A 19,341-nucleotide genomic window follows, 5' to 3' on the forward strand; every position below is an offset into this window, starting at 1 on the left:
CCTCCCTCTCTTCTTCCTTTCCCTTTCTTCTCCCTCTCTTCTTCCTCCCTTTCCTCCCCCCCCCCATCCTTTTCTCTTTCTCTTCTTGAGGCAGGGTTTTACTCTATAGCTCTGGCTATATGTAGACCTGGCTGGCCTTGGACTCAGATATCTGCCTGCCTCTGCCTCCCAAGTTCTGGGATTAAAGGTGTGCACCACTACTAGCAGCATGTATTTAACTATACATTTGGGCTTCTTCTATTACAGTCCCCAACTCTAGTTCTTAGGTCCTAATATCTGGTAATTTTTGGTACAGATGATTAATTGCAGTTTGTTTATTTAAAAAGTTAATCATATGAGTAGGTAGTACATGGATATGGTGTAAATTCCGAAGTCCTGTAACGTTATACAGTGAAAAGGAAGTTTTCCGTCATCATGGTAGCTGGCTGGGCAAGCCCATCTAGAACTCTGTCTTTATCAGGCATTGTTGTCTGACTCTTGTCTCCTAAAGAAAGGTAGTGTATGAGTGTGCAGTGTGCACATGTACACCTAAGTGCTTCCTGCTTTTGTGTAGTACGGAGTTGTGAGCCATGTGTCCTGGTAAAGGGGCACTGTTCCTTGTTCTTTGGTATTGCTTGTGTGTTCCCCCCTTCAAATAACTGTATCATATTTTCTTGCCTAGTTGTGCTCTGGTCATTTCCTACAAGAGGAAACCGCAGCCCAGGGTTGGGAAGGACTTGCTTAAATGAGTCTGGAGGCTGAAGAAACAGGTGCTGGGGTGAGCTCACATGGCAGTCACCCGAGAAGGCAGGAGTAGTAAGGTGGGGTCTCTTTTCACTTGATTCCGAGACACAGTCAGACTTCAGAAGGAAGGCTGTCTCTCTCAGTTTCGAACACTGTCAGAATCTCTGTTTGGGCTGTTTGAGCTCTTGCCAGAAGATGAACTGTTGGCTTCCGAGATCTCCAGACTTCCCAGTGTATCACTTGAACACTGCAGGCATTTTAACATCAGTGTTCCCACATCAGAGCTTTTGCTGGTAGAGTTCTCCAGTGTTTACGTGACTGGTCTTGCCAAAGATTTCAGTTTCCTCAGCTGCTGGAGCTGTGTGTATCTTTTCTTAACATCTATGTCACGCGTGCCTTGCTGAGTGGTTGAGAATGTGTTAATTATATTTTAAGATGGGAGGAGAACTCTGGTATTGATTCTCTCACAAGAGTAGACGACTAGGCGGTCTTAACAGATAATTAGTTTCTTGTATGTTCCAGAACATTCCCCAGTGTTCAAGAAAAAACATGCAACTGTGTCTGTTAAGTGTCAGTAGATATGCTAGCTAGCCGAAAGGCAGAGGCTCAGTAGGACGTGGCAGAGGACTCTACCACCCACTCCCTTGGTCTCCATCCAGGAGATTCTGCGGGGAGCTTGTCAGAGCTCCAGCAGCTGCCTCTGGGGGACAGCCTGCTGTGTCCCAGTGGAGTGAAGTAGCTGTGAGAAAGGCAGTTCTGGCAATTTCAGAGAAATTAAAAGGCCGCTGTCTGTAGGCAAGCACATTCACTTTAGATGTGTTCCAGAAGGAGATGTCTTTATTCATCATCTGCCTATTCACACAGCCATGTGTTCCAAGTAAGGAAAAATACCAAACATGTTTATTTTTTAGCTTATTCAAATATTTATATTTTCTCTAGTTACTTTTCTGAAGTATTTTGGCTCATTTATTTTCTGATAAACAACTGCTGCACAGATTTGGTATTTGGGGGGTAGGGTAGGGGGGTAAGGCTGTGGTGTACTTTCTAGATAGATCTTGGTTTCTTCCAAGGTGATTGACAAATGGCATTCCTTATAGATCAGTACACCAAAGTAGAGAAAATTGTATTCCAGTGATTGGCACTTTCTTCTCTGACTCCAAAAACTACATTTAAAGAAACAGCTGTCCTCAGGACACCAGTGTGAGGGGGAGCTGCCTTCTGATGCTTCCCGTGTTCATGCATCCGGCAAAAGGAAGTCTTAGGCACAGGGCGGGCTTCCATGCTTCTTCCTGTGGGTTCCTCTAAACCACTGCTGATTTTCTCAGCCCTCCCTCAGCCTCTTTGCCACCTCTGCCTGTGCTCCGCTTCTTGTTTTGCCGCCACCACTTGCAACATCCTTTCCTCCCTTCCCCCCTCTCCAGTGGTTAGACTGAGATGGCCCTGCCACCACTCTTGCCGCTTGCCCTCAGCTCTGCTGTCAGAGCCCTCTCTTGGCTTCCCTAGCTTTGGTCCCTGGACAGCTGTTCCTCTGCTTAGAACTGAGACTTCATAAAGGAGACTGAAAGGGTTATAGCAGATGTTCAAGAGGGACACTGAGGGGCATTGCTGGGGACAAGGAGCTTCTGGAACAGCATTAATGCCATGGACAGACAGAGGCAGCAAGATGACAGGGGCCTCAAGCACAGCTCAGGCCTTAGCACTAGAAACTGACGGCATGTCAGGGTCTCTGGAGAGAGGCATCCGAGCCCATGTGATAGAAGTGGTGTCTCTGACTCCCTGGCAGGAGGCAAGGGACTGGAGGGGGGAGCTGGATGTGGCATCAAGTAACTCACTTCCCAGGTGAGAAATCCTGGCTCCAGGATGTCTGTTAGCTAGGAACACACAGTGTCCCAGTGGGGTGCCTGCCTACCTATGAGAGGAGGCTCCGCCATGTATGTAGGAACCCACAGACAGCATCCCAGTGAGGTGCCTGTCCTTATCTGTGAGAGGAGTTTGGCAATCAGGTAAGCTCAACTCTGTCTGGTACCCCTACAGCTTCAGCATCTGAGGTTGCCAGATGGGTATGCCTAGTAGGTAGTTGGAAGAGGAGAGGGAGAGACAAGTTGAAAGGTTTATCCTTGGGACTGGAGTGCAGAGGGTTGATGTTTGATAGGTCAGCCCGATGCTGAAAGGAATAAGAGTTTTTCCTGGAAGTGAAGAAGCCGGGCAGGTAGCGTGTGGTGCACCAGCGAGGAGCATGGGTGAGTTGAAGAGGAGCAGCCATTGAGCACGGGGGAGGGGGGGTCATCGTGTGTACCATCTCCTCCGCAAGCTGAGCCAAGGGCCATGGGGTTGCAGGCACTGCCATCCAGGTGTGAAGAAGAGGGAGTGAGCCAGCTGAAGGTGTCAATGATGTCCCTGCTGGGGCACAGGCTGTGGGAACATGAAACCTGGCATCCTGGCTGTGCTGGGAGGGAAGGAAGTAGTTTAATTGACCACTGCTTTCCCCCTCTACAAGCACAGCCCTCGGCTCATAAACATGCCTCATAAATGTTGTCCGACTTAGAGTAGTGAGCACAAAGAACTGCTTTTGCAGGGACCAGAGGTGGGTGGTCAGAGGCAGTGCTGGCGTCTTGGACGGAACGGACGGTCTTTTTGTATCTGTTTTGGAAATGGAGAAGTTGAGTGGTATGTCAGAATGAACACTGAATTTCAGAGTTAACAGAAAGATGGGAGGAGATGGAATGAGCCAGCCTTCAAAACCTGTGTAGAGTCTTGAGTGTGACATGTGAGTGACCCAATACACACTGAGTAGAAGTGAGCTTCAGAGTAGAGGGGCTGATTAAACTCAGGACTTCTAGAGAGGGCCTTAGAGCCTGACAGGGATACTGACCTCCCTCCGCTTGCAGACCCAGTGCTCAGGTCTAGAAAGTGGACATGAGCCAGAAGAGGAGGCTGAGGGGAAAGCCACACTGAGGGAGAGCATGAGGGAGATGAGGGTATGAGAGGCTGTGCTGCAGCCATCTCACCAGTGTTGACAGCTCAAGACCCCTGGGGTTGGCAGGAGGCTGGTGACCATAAAGGAGTGCAGCTTGGAGAGGTTGCTGAGGCCTCAGGGTCCTTGGTGTCACAGGCCTGTTGTGTCAGTCAGCTTGGAAAAGTTGCTCATTTGTGCAGGTCAGGTGGCCTCCTGGTTCTAGACCCCATGCTGATCTGTCTCAGGCACCCTCCCTGGCTTTATGGTCCTGTGCAGAGGTAACTTAATGTGTTGTACCTCATAGTCAGGGCATCCTCTTGAGGTTTCAGTGCTGGAAAGGCCAGGGTACTTTAGTGATAGCTCTCTAGCACCCCTTGGTGGCAGCCATGGTGTTGCGATGAGCTGGGAGATTGAATGCTTCATTCCAGGGTGGCAGACAGTTGATTTTAGGGGAAAGGGTGGTCCGGTTCCAGGTACCAAATGGACAGTAGCCTTCAGGTTGAATTTCTATCTGGATGAAAGTCCTAGTATGATTTCAGTTTTATTATTTTTATTTATTTATTTTTGAGACAGGGTCTCACTTTGTAACCCAGGTTGATCTCACTATATAAACCCCACTGACCTCGAACTCACAGAGATCCACCTACCGCTCACGGCTGACTGCTAGGATTAAAGACCTGCTCTTGGAATCTTTTTGGAGTGGGTTTTTATTCCACCTGTAGCTTTCATACTGCTTAGTTAATGAACTGATTAATGAAGTCTTTTTCTGTTGTCACAGGTATAATGTTTTATCTTTCGTCATTTTGCAGGTTGAATATAAGCTGGGATTCCAAGTAGACAACTTTGTGGCTATGGGCATGCCCCAGGTCAATATTTCTGCTCAAGGGGAGGTCCCACGCACTTTATCAGGTGAGCCAGGAAAGACGGACTTAGCGTACTGCTTTCAGCTGTCTCCATCCTATCCCTACAAGGATAGTTCACTGAGTACCGGGCCCTCCCACATCAACCGTTAATCAAGAGAGTGCCCCACAGACAGGCTCAAAGATCCTGGGGGCTGGGAAAGTAGATGTGTAATTATTATTGTCATCTTTATTGTCTATTTATTTTTAAAGAATGTTGTAGGGCTTTTCCTGGCAGTTTTATTCACCATTATTGGCACAAGTTCAGCTAAGCTTTAAGACAGAGCTGGGGGGCAAGTTAATTTTGGGGGGTCAGCAAGAGTTTCAGAAATGTCTAAATCTCTGATCCACTACTCATAGATGGTGAAATATCTTTGAAATTTGTAAGAAAGGAATCATAAACTAAAAGACAAAATATTCTAAAATCTACTACTTCATCATTAACATTCCTAGATATATCTTTAGAAGCTAATCCTATTTAGAAGGGCAGTGTTGTTTTTTTTTTTTTAAGATTTATTTATTTATTATATGTAAGTACACTGTAGCTGCCTTCAGACACTCCAGAAGAGGGCGTCAGATCTTGTTACGGATGGTTATGAGCCACCATATGGTTGCTGGGATTTGAACTCCGGACCTTCGGAAGAGCAGTCGGGTGCTCTTACCCACTGAGCCATCTCACCAGCCCCGGCAGTGTTGTTTTTAATTCGTAGCCAAGAACGTGTTAGCTTTGTTTATAGGTTTATTATAATTTCCCCCAGTAACAATGTCTTTATTTCCTAGGGGTACTTCCTTTGAATGATACAATTTTTATTTTATTTTTTAAAGATTTATTTATTTACTTATTGATTTATTTATTTATGTATATGAGTACACTGTTACTATCTTCAGACATGCCGAAAGAGGGCATTGGATCCTATTACAGATGGTTGTGAGCCACCATGTGGTTGTTGGGAATTGAACTCAGGACCTCTGGAAGGACAGTCAGTGCTCTTAACCACTGAGCCATCTCTCCAGCCCTGATACAATTTTTAAATGTGGTTACTAAATACACATATAACATATACATTTTCCACAGAGAGAATGCCAAACATGTCATGCACCTGTCTGCTCACACTATGGATATAGTTGTTACTGGTGGTGTGTTGACGTGTATTTTTGGCCATCTGTTATGGCATGGCTCCAAACCCATCAGGAACTCCCCGGCATCCAGTTCAGTGCAGCTTTGGTTCCCCCACATTTTCTTAGCCAGACAGCAGGACAGGCTTTCCCTGTCTTGGGATACGATGATGACATGCTTTATTCTGGGTATCTCATGCCTGCCCTGCAGACCGCAGTCCACACGATGCTGTCAGCACTACCTTCTTGACATTCATGCTAGGAGTGATACATTGATGCATTTGGTACTGCATAGTCTTTCCTTCTTTGGTGTAGTTTTGTTACTGTTGCTGGGGAGACTGGTAAGAGCAGCAGATTTTGCCTTGTGATTCTGGAGAGTCAGTGTGTTGGGAAGCAGATCATGGATGACAAACTGGTATGAAAAGAAGTCACAAGGAAGGCTTGGAAGGAACTGTCCCTTCATCTGTGTCCTGTGTTCTGCTTCAGTTCTCCTCTGGATCTACAGTGAAGGAAATGCAGGTGTCCAGAGCGGTGGTGAAGGGGTCTCTGAAAGCTCCCGTCTGATCTGCTTATTTAGATGTGCTTGTTTATTTTATTTGAGTAGAAGTAAATGATAATGTTGTATGGCATTGATCCTGATTTTTAGGATACTAAAGTGTTTTCTCTTGTTTCTTTTAAACAGTGTTTCGGGTGGAGCTTTCTTGTACCGGCAAAGTAGACTCTGAAGTTATGATTCTAATGCAGCTCAACCTGACAGTGAATTCCTCAAAAAATTTTACAGTTTTAAATTTTAAACGAAGGAAAATGTGCTACAAAAGTAAGGAATTTATTTAACAAAATGTGTTTCATGTAGATCAGAGGTCAATAGAAGACTGTGTTATCTGGATAGAGATTTAGTCATGACCGAGTCTTGATTATAGTTATGAGAAAAGTGCAGTAGTAGATGAAACTCTGGGTCCCAGCCAGCCTCTGGCTCTCCACTCCATTGGTCCATTGGAGTTTTGTGGGCGTTTCCAGAGCGAGTGACACAGAGCTGAGCATTTGCTCAGTGGGCTTGGGCTCTGCAGGACCTTTGTGTTGGGGGTCACACAGGCCTGGGTTGAACCATATCTCTGCTGTTGTCCGGACAGGGGAAACATTGCACCTCTGCAAGGCTGAGATTCTTGTCTGTGAGATGCACATGATGCTGTTTCAGAGAGGTTTTAAAGGGTAGTGAAACCTAGTCCAGAATTAGAAAGTCACAAGTGGGCACTTAATAATTGGGGTTTGAATTATGTCATCCATTACCCAGGAAGTCACCATAGATAGGAGTGAGCTCTAGAACACCAAGGCTGAGTTTTAAAATATTAAGATTTTGTTTTAAGACTTAAATATTTTATGTATATGAGTACACTGTTGCTGTCTTCAGACACACCAGAAGAGGGCATCAGATCCCATTACAGATGGTTGTGAGCCACCATATGCTTGCTAAGAATTGAACTCGGGACCTCTGGAAGAGCAGTCAGTGCTCTTAACCACTCAGCCATCTCTCCAGCTCCAATTCTAAGATTCTTAAAGGTTATCTAATCTCCATGTAGCCTAGAGATAACATTTCCAGGATTTACAAATAGGTAGAATTGTTTACTATTTAAGGTAGAAACAAAACAAACTGTAAACTCAGTGGATGCTTCCCGTGACCTATGCACTTTAAACGCACTAAACCCAGCTTCAAGGTGGTATGTTCTCAAAAAGTCTGAGTGGCCTGATGAAGGTCAGACAAAGTGCCACAGCTGAAAGGCAAGCCTGTGCGCTCCACTTCTTTGTGAAACTACTTACAGTTTCCCAGTTGAAATTAGCAAATGAGTTACAGTGGCAGATGCCAAGATATAGGCCAAAGATACAGGCCAATAAAGAAGCTATATTGCATTGAAAAGAGACATTTTTAAAATAAAAAAATTAACACCCTTAGCTTTAGTTTTGTGGATTATATACCTACTTCAATGTTAAGTTTAAAGCCTACGGGGACTGTAGAGGCTTTACTCCAGCCTAATCTTTTAAAGCCTATGGAGACTGAAGAGGGTTTACTCCAGCCTAATCTTTTTGTGATTGGCATGGAGACACTGGTCCTTGAGAGTGGAAGGTCTCCTAGGTTTGTATAACTACACAGTGGGGATGGGTGGAAGATGGATGGAAGGATACAGGATGGGTGGATGAATATAGAACAGATGGATGGATAGATGGATGAATGGATAGAAGGAAGGTTAGAGGATGGGTGGATGAAGAATGGATGATGGATAGAAGATAGATGGATAGATGGAAGGATGTATGTATAGATGGATGAATAGAGGATGGATGGGATGGATGGAAGGAAGGATAGAAGATGTATGTATGTATGGATGTATGGATGGATGAATGGAAGGAAGAAAGGATAGAGAATGGATGAATGGAAGGATGGATGGATAGAAAATAGAAGATAGATGGATGGAGGAATAATACTAGGGTTGGACCTAACGTGTGCTAGGAGAATGCTTTACCATTGAGCTATATCCAAAACTCATATTTTAGGATTTTTATTTTGAGACAGGGTTTTGCTAACTTACCCAAGCTGGTTTTGAACTCACTATGTAACCTAGTCAAGCCTTGAACTTGTGTTTCTCCTGCCTCAGCCTCTGGGTAGCTGAGACTAAGGTGTGCACCACCATGCCTGACTTGTGGAAACTGTCCCATTTTAGATTTAATGTATATCACCATCTTAATTTGATGGTCATATTTTGTCCACTTGGATTGTGTAGTTTTTGTTTAGGACTCTTACTTTAGCGTGTGATTCTGTTGTATTTTCTGGTTTCCTAGCCTGTGGCACTTCCTGAGCTAGTAAGCACTCCCGAGCTGTGTGGGATAGCTGCTCCTCCCTGGGAGAAGCTTCTGTATCTCACCGGTGAGAGTTACAGGTCAGGACGTTTCTGAAACTCCAGAGCCTTTCCCCTCAGCTGGTTGTGCTGAGTCTCCGTGACGACAGTATAAGTTTGTGGGTTTCCCTACACTCTTTACCACAGAAGCCCATCTCATTGGGAATCTGTAAGTGACTGGCCGAGACTGTTCCCTGACTAGTGACTGCACTGATGACGGGACAGCAGTTCTCAGGATCTTACTGCAAACAGCTGTGACTAGCTCAGGGTTCAGAAGGTATGTTAGTATGTAAGGATTGTTACAGAAAACGACTTCTAAAGTACTTTTTATTTCTCTTTTAATCCAGAACTTGAAGAAGTAAAAACTTCAGCCTTGGACAAAAACACTAGCAGAACTATTTGTAAGTGTCTCTGTGTTAGCATTCTCCACCCTGCGAGTGTGAGCATGACTGCGTGAGGTCTGACGCCCGGTTCCAGTGCGGGTGTTAGTGTGCTGTCTGGTTTGCAGATTGATCCGTATACCAAATGAAGCTGTTTGAGAATTCAAACTTAAACATACTTTATAGCAAGCTAACAAATACCTTTTAGAAGCAAGAATTTATATTGTGGTTTTTCTCAGGCAGGACCAATAAAGGAAAGGATATTAAAGAGTTATGTGTGAGACCTCCATTAGCAGAGTGTTTAAGAATCTGACTTGTGGCCCAGACCCAGCCCTTAACTAATTTCATCTAGGTGAAAATGAAAATTTATGTCATTTATTCTATATTTTATTTTGATATAGTGAGATGACTTAGTTGGTAAAGTGCTTGCTATGCAGCATGAAGACTTGTTCCGATTCCTAGCACCTGTGTAAAAGGCAGGTGCTGCATATACTCCCGTAATGTTGCACTGTGGGGGATGGGAAGGTGGGGAGGTGGGAGAGGGGCAAAGGCAGGCAGAACTCCAAAGCGTCCTGACGGGTCAGCCTAGCCAGCTAGTGCGCTCCAGGTTCAGAGAGAGATTCTGTCTCAACAAGCAAGGTAGGACGTGATAGAGGAAGATTCAGCGTGTCAGCCTGTGGTCTATGCAGACACGTGTGCACACATGAACACCTGCATGTATCTCGAGAGTACACACACACACACACACACACACACGGGGAAAGACAGACAGACAGATGAACACTCTGGTTCAGGCTGGTCTGGAAATCTGTATGTTGTTGAGAGTGACCTTGAGTTTCTGATTCCTCTTTCTCTACCTCAGGAGTGGTGGGAATTGAACTCAGGGCCTCACACATGCTAGGCAAACACCTACTAACTGAGCCACACTCCCAGTCTAGGCATAGATTATTTAAACACATGGAGAAAAAAAAATTTGTTAGGTCAGTTAGATTTATTTATTTGTTTACTCTTGGTATTGATTATATTATACACTATTAACAAGCTTCTTTTTTCTTTTATGAACACTTTATGTTAGCATTAGCACCAAATGATCTTTATAGAAATAGATAATATTTTCAGGAGAAAGTTGCGAGTATACTGAAGTTCAGAGTATGCACTGGTAGACATTTATGTCCTCAGTAACTATTGCATGTATTCATTCTTCTATGCATTGCTAACTCCGAATTTGATGGATAGGGCATTAGTATTTTAAAGCACAGTCTAAACATCACATCATTTGCCTCTAAGTATGTCACTGTAGGTCACTTAAAAAACCCCTCATTACCCAACACACCCACATGTTGATTTATCACATATAGCATCTCTTTTATCTAGTCTGTGTTCAAATTTACATAATTGTGTCAAACCATCTTTCTATAGTTTCCTTCTTCAAAATCAGGATCTACATGGAGCCTATACATAGTGTGTTTTGTCCTTGACACACACCACCACCACCACCACCTCCTCCTCCTTCTCCTCTTCTTCCTCTTCCTCCTCTTCTTTTTCTTATTTTTTTTTTTAATTTTTTTATTTATGTGAGTACATTGTAGTTGTCTTCAGACACACAGAAGAGGTCAGCAGATCTTATTACAGATGGTTGTGAACCACTGTGTGGTTGCTGGGAATTGCACTCAGGACCTCTGGAAGAACAGTCAGTGCTTTAACCACTGAGCCATCTCTCCAGCCCCACACCACTTCTTTATTAGTTGATCAAATTGTCTTTTTTGTCCCATAGAATTTGCCAAAGTAAACATCCTTCTTGTATTATTTAGCCTGCTTTTAACTCTTTCTTATAACTGGTAGTTAAATTTTGTACATGATTAGACTTAGGACCACTTCTTTTGGTAAGAACACTTCACGGGTGTCCTGTGTGCTTCTTATTTATTGTTTTAGCACCTCAGAGCACCATGTCAGCTTTTGTTTGTTTGATTGATTGATTGTTTCTGTTTTTGTTTTTCTCTGTGTAGCCCTGGAAGTCCTGGAACTCACTTTATAGAACAGGCTGACCTTAAACTTTTTTTCTTTTCTTTTTTCTTTTTTTCTTTTCTTTTTCTTTTTCTTTTTAATTTTAAATGCTCACAAGGTATTTCTCACTAAGAGCAAGGTAGGATGCTCTTGGCCTCTGTCTCTCTCTTCCTTGTTCTTTCTCTTCCAACTTTATCACTCCTATCCAACATTTATTGAATCTACAGTGTACTAAGTGGTGTGACTGAGGTGGAGGATTGAACTGAGAAACAGCCCCATCCTTTAAGAACTTAGTGTTCCAGGGGAGATGGGACAGTATGGTAGGCTGTATGAGCAGGGAAACACCCTGAGGAGGGGCTTGTCACCGCCTTTGAAGGAGAGTGACAGCAGCTAATGGAAGGGCAGCTGTGTTCTGACAGGTGAGTGTCAGAGAGTAGGAGCAGAGCTACACCGGCTGGAAGCTGAGTGTCTGGGCAGAGTGCGGGTGGATGGCCTGCCCGGCGGACCTGTCTGCTCTGGCCACTGCTTGGGCTGCAGTGTCCATCCATGCAGGCTTGGGGCTTTTCTACCCCTCCTGAGACGTTACAACAGATACTTCTAGGAATCTTGTTTTCATCTGACCCACATCTAGCTGTCCCACTTACATTAATCTTTTACATTTTTATTTACCTTTTGGTTTTTTACTCCACCTTTGTTTGCTTGTTGGTCACTTAGGATCCTTCTGCTCAGCCTTCTTCCCAGTGTTAGGCTCCCAAGCTTGAGCCACTGTATCCAGCTGGGAAGAAACCTTGTTTCTCCTTTTACTGTTTAAAAAAAGAATTCACATCTCTATACAATGTATTTTCATCTTATCCACTCCCCCTGTAGTTCCTACTGAGTTTCCCATACACACACATCCCTGCCCGCCTCTGTGTGTGTGTGTGTGTGTGTGTGTGTGTGTATGTGTGTGTAGTGTACTTACTTAAGTATTCAGTTAATTTTTCTATTCCTGTGGTGTTTCTTAAAATAATGTTAGCTGAGTATAATCATATTTAATCAATAGAACCCTTTTAAAAAATCAAAGAAGCAAAATTATATTGATCAAGAGAACTGTACAGTCTGCCCAGCAGGGTAGACTGTTATCTGTGTATAGTTTTGAGGCTGTAAATACATTAACATGATATAAAGTAGAATACAGTGAAGTTATTCTGGTTGTTTTTCAGACCACATAGTTAAGGTAGCAAGTGGCTACTCTGCTGGGCAGTACATTCCATCTCTGATTCTGCAACGATGCTAGAGAGCGTTGCTTTACTGAAGGACATGCCATGGGGCAGCTCTGCTGTGTCTTGTATATTGGGGGGTTTTGTATAGCCCACTTGTAAGGGGCTGACTGTGGTTCTTATTAACCGGAAATTTTAAAGTCTTTTCTTAAAACTATAACAAACCCACCAAAATTTGTGTGAGTACCGCATTGTGGGTATCCGGTTCTATAAAAGGACGAGTGTGATGCAATGCAGGCCTTGTGAGGAACAGGGCACTCCCCGTGTTAGGCCACAGAGCACTCCATCAGCTCTGTAAAAACCTGATGTGCTTCTCATTTCTGTTTCAGATGATCCTGTCCATGCAGCTCCAACTACTTCCACGCGTGTGTTTTATATCAGTGTAGGGGTTTGCTGCGCAGTGATATTTCTTGTAGCAATAATATTAGCCGTTTTGCACCTTCATAGCATGAAAAGGATTGAACTGGATGACAGGTACTGTACATGTCTTGGGAAACATGTTACTTGCATGTGCACGAGTGCTCCTCCCTCCCATATCCATGCACACTGTGCAGGGGAGGAGAAAGAGTGATGGAGATCAAGCCAAAGAGGAGCTCAGATGCCTCAGTTATTACTACCTTTATGTTTTTATCTTCATCTTTCAACATTTGTGGAGTTATAACCTGGGGGAGAAATAAAGGTCAGATATGTTTTTCATGTTCGTTATCCTGATTCACCTCCAGGTCCGATTGCCATTTTGAAACTGCTCCTTCCTTCCACTTCCTCCAGCCCCTCCCCATCCCTCCCTTCCTCCCTCCTGCCTTCTCTCCTGACTTCCCACTTGAGTATCTGCTGCACTTTAAAGTTTCTTGGATGATCCTAATGTGTAGCAGAGTAGAGACACTCTGGGTAGATAATTACACTGAGTGTTGGGACTATAAAGATTAATGATACTCTTCATGGTATCAAGGTTCTTTGATGTTAACCCACAATTATAGTGTAGAATTGATGACTGTGGTATACATAATGTAGTGTGGGAATGCAGAAGGTCCCAGCTTAACCTGGGTGAGTCACACACATTATAGCCAGACTACATGTGAAGGGTAAAGATGGAATGGCAGATACGTGCTTATAACCCACAATCCTTAGCGACTAAAGGCATTCTCAGCATTGTTTTTGACTTTGAACTTTGAACCCTTTCTACCTGTCTTGATCCGTAGTTGCAACTTGCCAGGTGATTCCTTATCCCTTACTCTGCCCTTTCAGAGCTTTGTTCATACTGGGGCCATGGGACTTCTTGCTGATCCAGACCCATTCTTTGTACTCCAGATCCATCACCGTCTTTCCCACAAGTAAAATATAAGCTTTTTCCAGGCAGGGAGGAGAGACCCTTCTCACCCTAAACTCAGTCCCAGCACTGTACAGTAGAGCCATGATATCAGCATTCCCTTTATAAAAGACCTGGGAGCTGGGTGGATCCAGCACTCTCTGAGTACTCTGGACCCAGTACTCATGACTTGGTCTCCACTGTGCTCCTTCCCTTCCTTGAGTCGAAAGAAGAGAGGAGTGAACATGGCGGAGTGCACACAGGTGCTCTAACCTGCTTTCTGTTGCCGAGATAAAACACTGGCCAGAATCATTGTGGAGGAGGGACGGGTTCATCTCAGGTCACTGTCAGGTCACAGTCTATCACTAGGGGATGTCAAGGTAGGAACTGGAAGGCAGGAACCACAGGGCATGGCTACCACTGCCTTGCTTCCTTATGCACCGAAGGCCCACCTGCCTAGGGGTGAAGCTCACGGTTGGCTGGACCCTCTCACACTAGTCATTAACCAGAACATCTCCTGGGTTACATAGCCACGGGTCCATCTGATCTGGGCAATTCCTCAACTGAGACTCCTTCATGAGACTCTAGGCTGTGTCAAGTTGGCAGCCAGCTAACTAGGATAGTGGATGCTGTGTTTCAGAGTGTTTGGTGTACACTGGGATAGTGGAGTTCATTGATTTTACAGAGGAAGAACTGGCATTTGGAAGCAGTTGAGGGGAGAAAAGTGGCACTAGGTATCTTGTAAACGATTTCGACAGATGATATAAATGACGAGAGGCACTGAAGAGCAGGATAGTCAGAAGTCATACTTTGTGCTTTTTGGTTTTTGAGGCAGGGTCTCATGCAGCCCAGGCTGGTCTTGAACTTTTGATTCTCCTGCTCCACCCCCTAACAGGCACATACTGTTATACTCAGCTCGCAGGTCTGATACTCATCAAGTTGAGTTTTCCTTGACTGCTGGTGTGTGTGTTAAGGCCATGAGTTCACACAGGCCAGAATTGTGCTGTAACTCGTAGATTCCATGAAGCATACGTGTCTTCCTGCTAAGTAGTCAGCACTCAATAGCAAACTCTCTAGGTTTCTAGATACTATCTGAATAAAAGCAATTATATGATTGCGTGTTTTCAGGGCACAGCCTAGTAGTTAGGAGCCGGCCTCTGGGGCCAGGCCATCTGTATCTGATGTCCAGCTGGTCTATTTACCAGCCTCTCAGCCTTCTCACATGTAAAGCAGAGATTGCGGGCTGTGAAGAAATGATGCTAGAGGAGTAGGTAGCATATCTCAGCCGTAGCTACATGCAGTAAGTGCCGCCATGACGACTTCATCCCCAGAATGATGCAGTGGATAATCTGGCGTTCCCATTATTCCTGGCTTGCTTACAACACACCAGGCAAGCTAATAGTAGTGACCAGGTTCCTATGCCGTGCTCTGATAGCACTGGAGACACCTGCTGCTCCTCTCTACACTACATCTCCTGCTGGTTGTGTAGTTAAGTCTCAGAGACAGACATAAAGACAGACTTGTGGGATTGTAGCCTTATGCCAGTGCAAAGTAGGAGGGCTACATTCTGTCATTTCTGTATTGTAGTTACATCAGATGCTTATTGCCTGACGAGCCCTGTTCCCTGGGGGACTCTTGGGAAGAGCCAGTGTTCTGTTACATATGAAGTTCGAGTGTAGCTGTCTGAGATGTGCTCTCAACAGGGATTCATGGCGTTCACGCATGTGGCTTTCCCTCTCCCCCAATGCAGCAAATTGATCTGTAGTCCATTACAGCAAGCGAGTCTGCCCTGAAGGGGCTGAGTGCATCTCCTGCAGAGATCAGTCTGTAGCTGCTCTCTCTGTGGTCTCCCCCTCCGGGAATGGAAAATCCATTCCTTGAGTATGGGGTGCTTGCATGTGTTATTTGGTAGTATTTTCTTTTTCTCTTCTACTTACTGCCTCCTAGCACCTCACTACCCTCACTGTTAGGGAGGCGCTGTGAGCTTTTTGTTTTTTCTTTTCTGTGTTTGTTTTTACTCTTGCTGTCGTAAACAAACTGGCACACATAGTAATATACAGAGTCTTAGAGTTTCCTCCTCCTCCTCCTCCTCCTCCTCCTCCTTCTTCTTCTATCTTTTTCTTCTATCTTCTATTATCTATCTTTTATCTTCTTCTGACAGGGTTTCTCTGTGTTTCTCTGTATCTCTGGCCGTCTTGTAATTTGCTCTGTAGACCAGGCTAGCCTTGAACACAGAGGTCCTCCTGCCTCTGGCTTCTGAGTGATGGGATTGAAGGCATGCATGAAGAATAAACAGAAGCAGAAAAGTCGGTTACTACGCTCAACCGTTCCCTTTGTATCATGTATCAGCCGCTGGAGTCGGCAGCAAGCATTCTGCCCGGCCCACGTCCCAGTCCATGAGTGTGGCTTGAGTAGCTAACCCACTGTGCTTTGGGCTCTCACAGGGGTCCCAGTTTGCTTCCTGTGTTGGGCACCGGTGTAGGTGTTGGGGAGGTGGAGTGAGCAGGCACTTAGCTGTCCCCATGGAGCTTGTGGTTTGCCCAGATGAGACGTTCAGCAAGAAGTCCCAACTGGAAAGAGGGTGGGAAGCTCTGTGGTGTTCAGTGCTGCATCCTCAGCAGCAGAGCACCTCCTGTCACACAGAGACACTTGATAAATATTTATTGAATGAATATATAAATAGATGACTCACTGAAAATAGACAGATTTATTATCTTGAAGATCTTTGTTTAAATTCTTAGCTTATCCTAAATCTAGGTGCTTTCTTGCTTATGAAAATCAAATTTATTTAGACTAGTCATACGCTGCTAAATGTTGGTAAATATACATTTTAATCTGTGTCCTGCCTCCTGCGATGGTGTCGGGCTGTCTGACTGTCCTTGCTTTTCTTATAATAGTACGTTTAGCTCCAAAGAAAGCCTCTTCCTCCACTGTTGCCTTGCTGTTCTTGCACTTGTTCACTTCTGTTAAGGAAAGGAAACTCTGACCTAACTAGCCACAAAGCTTGACTGCTCTCAATCAGTTTTAGCTGACACAAGAGCACCACCTACTGTTCAGTTGTCAAAGTTTACTCACCCGTACACATTGTTGCTTGCAGGGAATATTTGAGTTTTCACATATATCATAAATTTGAGCCTCACATCCTGTGAGGTGGGTTTTCTCAGTCCTCTTCTGTGGAGGAGTTCCTTATCTGTTCCCCTTTTTTGATGCAGCCCTTCCCTCCTCTGTACTGAAGACTGGACTTATAGCAAATAGGACTTTTAGTCATACCAAGTACTCTGCAAAAACATGTACCTGTAGGTCACCATTCTAAGGTTGGAGACATGATATGCAGTATTCCTCATGATAAAATAGTAGTAGTTTATAAATGCGTGTCTGAGGGCCAGGCAGTATCCTTGGTGATTGATGTACTTACACATCTTCCGTGTAACCCTTTTAGCTGTCCTGTTGGGAGTAGCTTTATGCTTGCTTCTATCCCCACAGAGTTTGAGGCTCCAGAAGGACTGAATACTTTGCCTAAGCCACACAGCTGGTGATGTGGGCAACTATGATTTACAGGTTTATGTTCTGCATTTGCTTATGACCAACTACATATGTAAGCTCACATAAATCACCATTTAATAACTTCCAGAACTCCGACCACACAATGGCCTGACAAATCTTTGTTATAATCTATGAATTGAAAGTCCCCTCAGCAAAGTTGCTAGGAAACAAAGCTGACTGCAAGCTGCCAGGAAGAAGTAGCAGTCTGAAATGTGAGCATCTCCAGGGAAGGAAGGCATGCTGAGGGCACGGGGAGGTTGTGCTGTGCAAAGTGGCTCGTGTATACACATGCTCTTGGAATGTTTATTGGAGGTCACCTCTATCTCAGTACTTCAGCCATGACAGTAGGTCATTCTAAAGTGTGTTAGTGGTAAAAGCCTCCAGAACTCACTACTTAGATGCCTTATGTCTGTACATTTTTAACATGTGTGTTTGGGCTCTTGAAATTGGCAAAATACAAATCCATGTGTAAGTATCCAGATTGTATATCAGTTGGTCACCAGTTTCATTGTAATCACTGGGGTTTGAAACTACAATGATAAAGTGCAAATGTCAGTCAGTCACAAGGTTCTTCATATGTAATAAACTTGGAGCCTCCGGTGGGCTCCACTGCCTCTGTGGTGACAGGAGTTCTGCCTGGCTCTCTGGTTTTACTCTTTGTGCTGAATCTCTCTGCTTTAACTTCTCCATGACTACAAAATTAAAAGGAATAGGCCAAAGAGATTGAAATGTGCCCCAGGGCGACCTGGGACAAGGTTTCTACCCATTGAAAAGATGGAAGAATATGCTTGAGAACTGTTGATTTATAGTAATTACAACACATGATTGACAAGATTTGAGCCCACCACCTTCAGGGGCTCCTCTTACTTAGAAAGTATGGGGTAATGTGATATTTCAAGTTCTAGAGATTTCTGAGAACCATGAATTCTAAAAGTGGCCTGGGAGGGGTGAAGAGGGACAACGTGTATGATTAAACAGTGAGCCTGTGAGGATACTGCTTCCCCCGTTGAGCATGGCACTCTGATTTAATCTGCGGCTACTTCATCTGAAGTCCATTTGATTTGGGCCATTGCTGAAATGAACTTGTTTTTCTTCTTTTCTGAAAGCCAGTTCAACTGAGCAACATGGGGTCTTTTCTAGAAAACAGAGCCATAGTTCCTGACATACCCAGTGTGAGGTTCAGAATTGCTCTCTGAGCACGTCTACCTGCACCCCTGAATAATTTTGCTCTGATGGCATGCCCTCCATCATCACGTCCCTTAGGAATCCAGTTTGGAACGCTGATAGAGATGTGTGCCTTTATTGCATTGTTGTCTTGATCGACTTATAAAGCCACATGCACCTTATATGTATGGAACAGACATCTCTCACTGAGGCTCACTTATCAAGTATTTCTGTCTTCAAACTCTTTGCAGCATCAGCGCCAGCAGTAGTTCCCAGGGGCTGTCTCAGCCGTCTACCCAGACGACCCAGTATCTGAGAGCTGACACACCCAACAATGCAACTCCTATCACCAGTAAGAGTCAATTTAATCCTAAAGCTGTATGCTCTCTGTCTCTGTCTGTGGTTAGAGTGTTTGTGGAATTAATGTACCAGTGTCTAACTTGTGTAAAAGTTGGTTTGATCTTTGATTTTTGTTTTTTAGAGCACTGAGTAAAAAAAGTTGAGATATTTAAAGTAAAAATAATTGCTAGAGCTAGTTTTGCTTTGGGGAGATTTCCATAGTTAATTTTATTAAAAGAGCTAATAAATCAATTTTAACAAATCCAAACTGAAGGTTTTCGGGTTAGTTATGTGGAATAAGCTAATACTCTCATGGGGTTCATAGAGACTGGCATTGGTTTTACTCACCTGATGTTGGAGATAGAAGCCAGGGTCTCCAGCATGTCCGCTGTACTGTCAGGAGCTTTCCATCCACCAGTCTGTGCTGCTGTCTTCTAATCCTAATTCAAATCTCGTTACCATTGATATGGTCTGCCTGTCTCTCTATGGTTTCTCAAAACAGGGTTTCTCTGTGTAGCTCTGGCTGTCCTAGAACTTGCTCTGTAGACCAGGCTGGCCTCAAACTCAGAGATCCTTCTGCCTCTGCCTCTGCCTCCTGAGTGCTGGGATTAAAAGTGTGCCACACCACAGCCCAACTTTTTTGTGGAGGTGTTTGGAATTTTAATTCCTTTCCTTTCTCCCTCCCTCCCTCCCTTCCTTCCTTCCTTCCTTCCTTCCTTCCTTCCTTCCTTCCTTCCTTCCTTCCTTCCTTCCTTCCTTCCTTCCTT

General features: G+C 44.4%; 1 protein-coding gene across 2 annotated transcripts in view; it reads left to right on the forward strand.

The window, feature by feature from the left end:
- Ryk (receptor like tyrosine kinase) overlaps positions 1–19,341 on the forward strand; it is a 73,886-nt gene that overhangs the window by 28,639 nt on the left and 25,906 nt on the right. For both annotated transcript variants that reach the window (XM_021206154.2, XM_021206153.2), the window contains exons 3-7: positions 4,489–4,588; positions 6,377–6,511; positions 8,927–8,980; positions 12,552–12,696; positions 18,487–18,587. In XM_021206154.2, the coding sequence (XP_021061813.1) occupies positions 4,489–4,588; positions 6,377–6,511; positions 8,927–8,980; positions 12,552–12,696; positions 18,487–18,587 (535 nt within the window). The remainder of the gene's footprint in view (positions 1–4,488; positions 4,589–6,376; positions 6,512–8,926; positions 8,981–12,551; positions 12,697–18,486; positions 18,588–19,341) is intronic.

This window comes from Mus pahari, chromosome 10, assembly GCF_900095145.1.
Source record: "Mus pahari chromosome 10, PAHARI_EIJ_v1.1, whole genome shotgun sequence".
In the NCBI taxonomy this organism is placed as follows: Eukaryota; Metazoa; Chordata; class Mammalia; order Rodentia; family Muridae; genus Mus; species Mus pahari.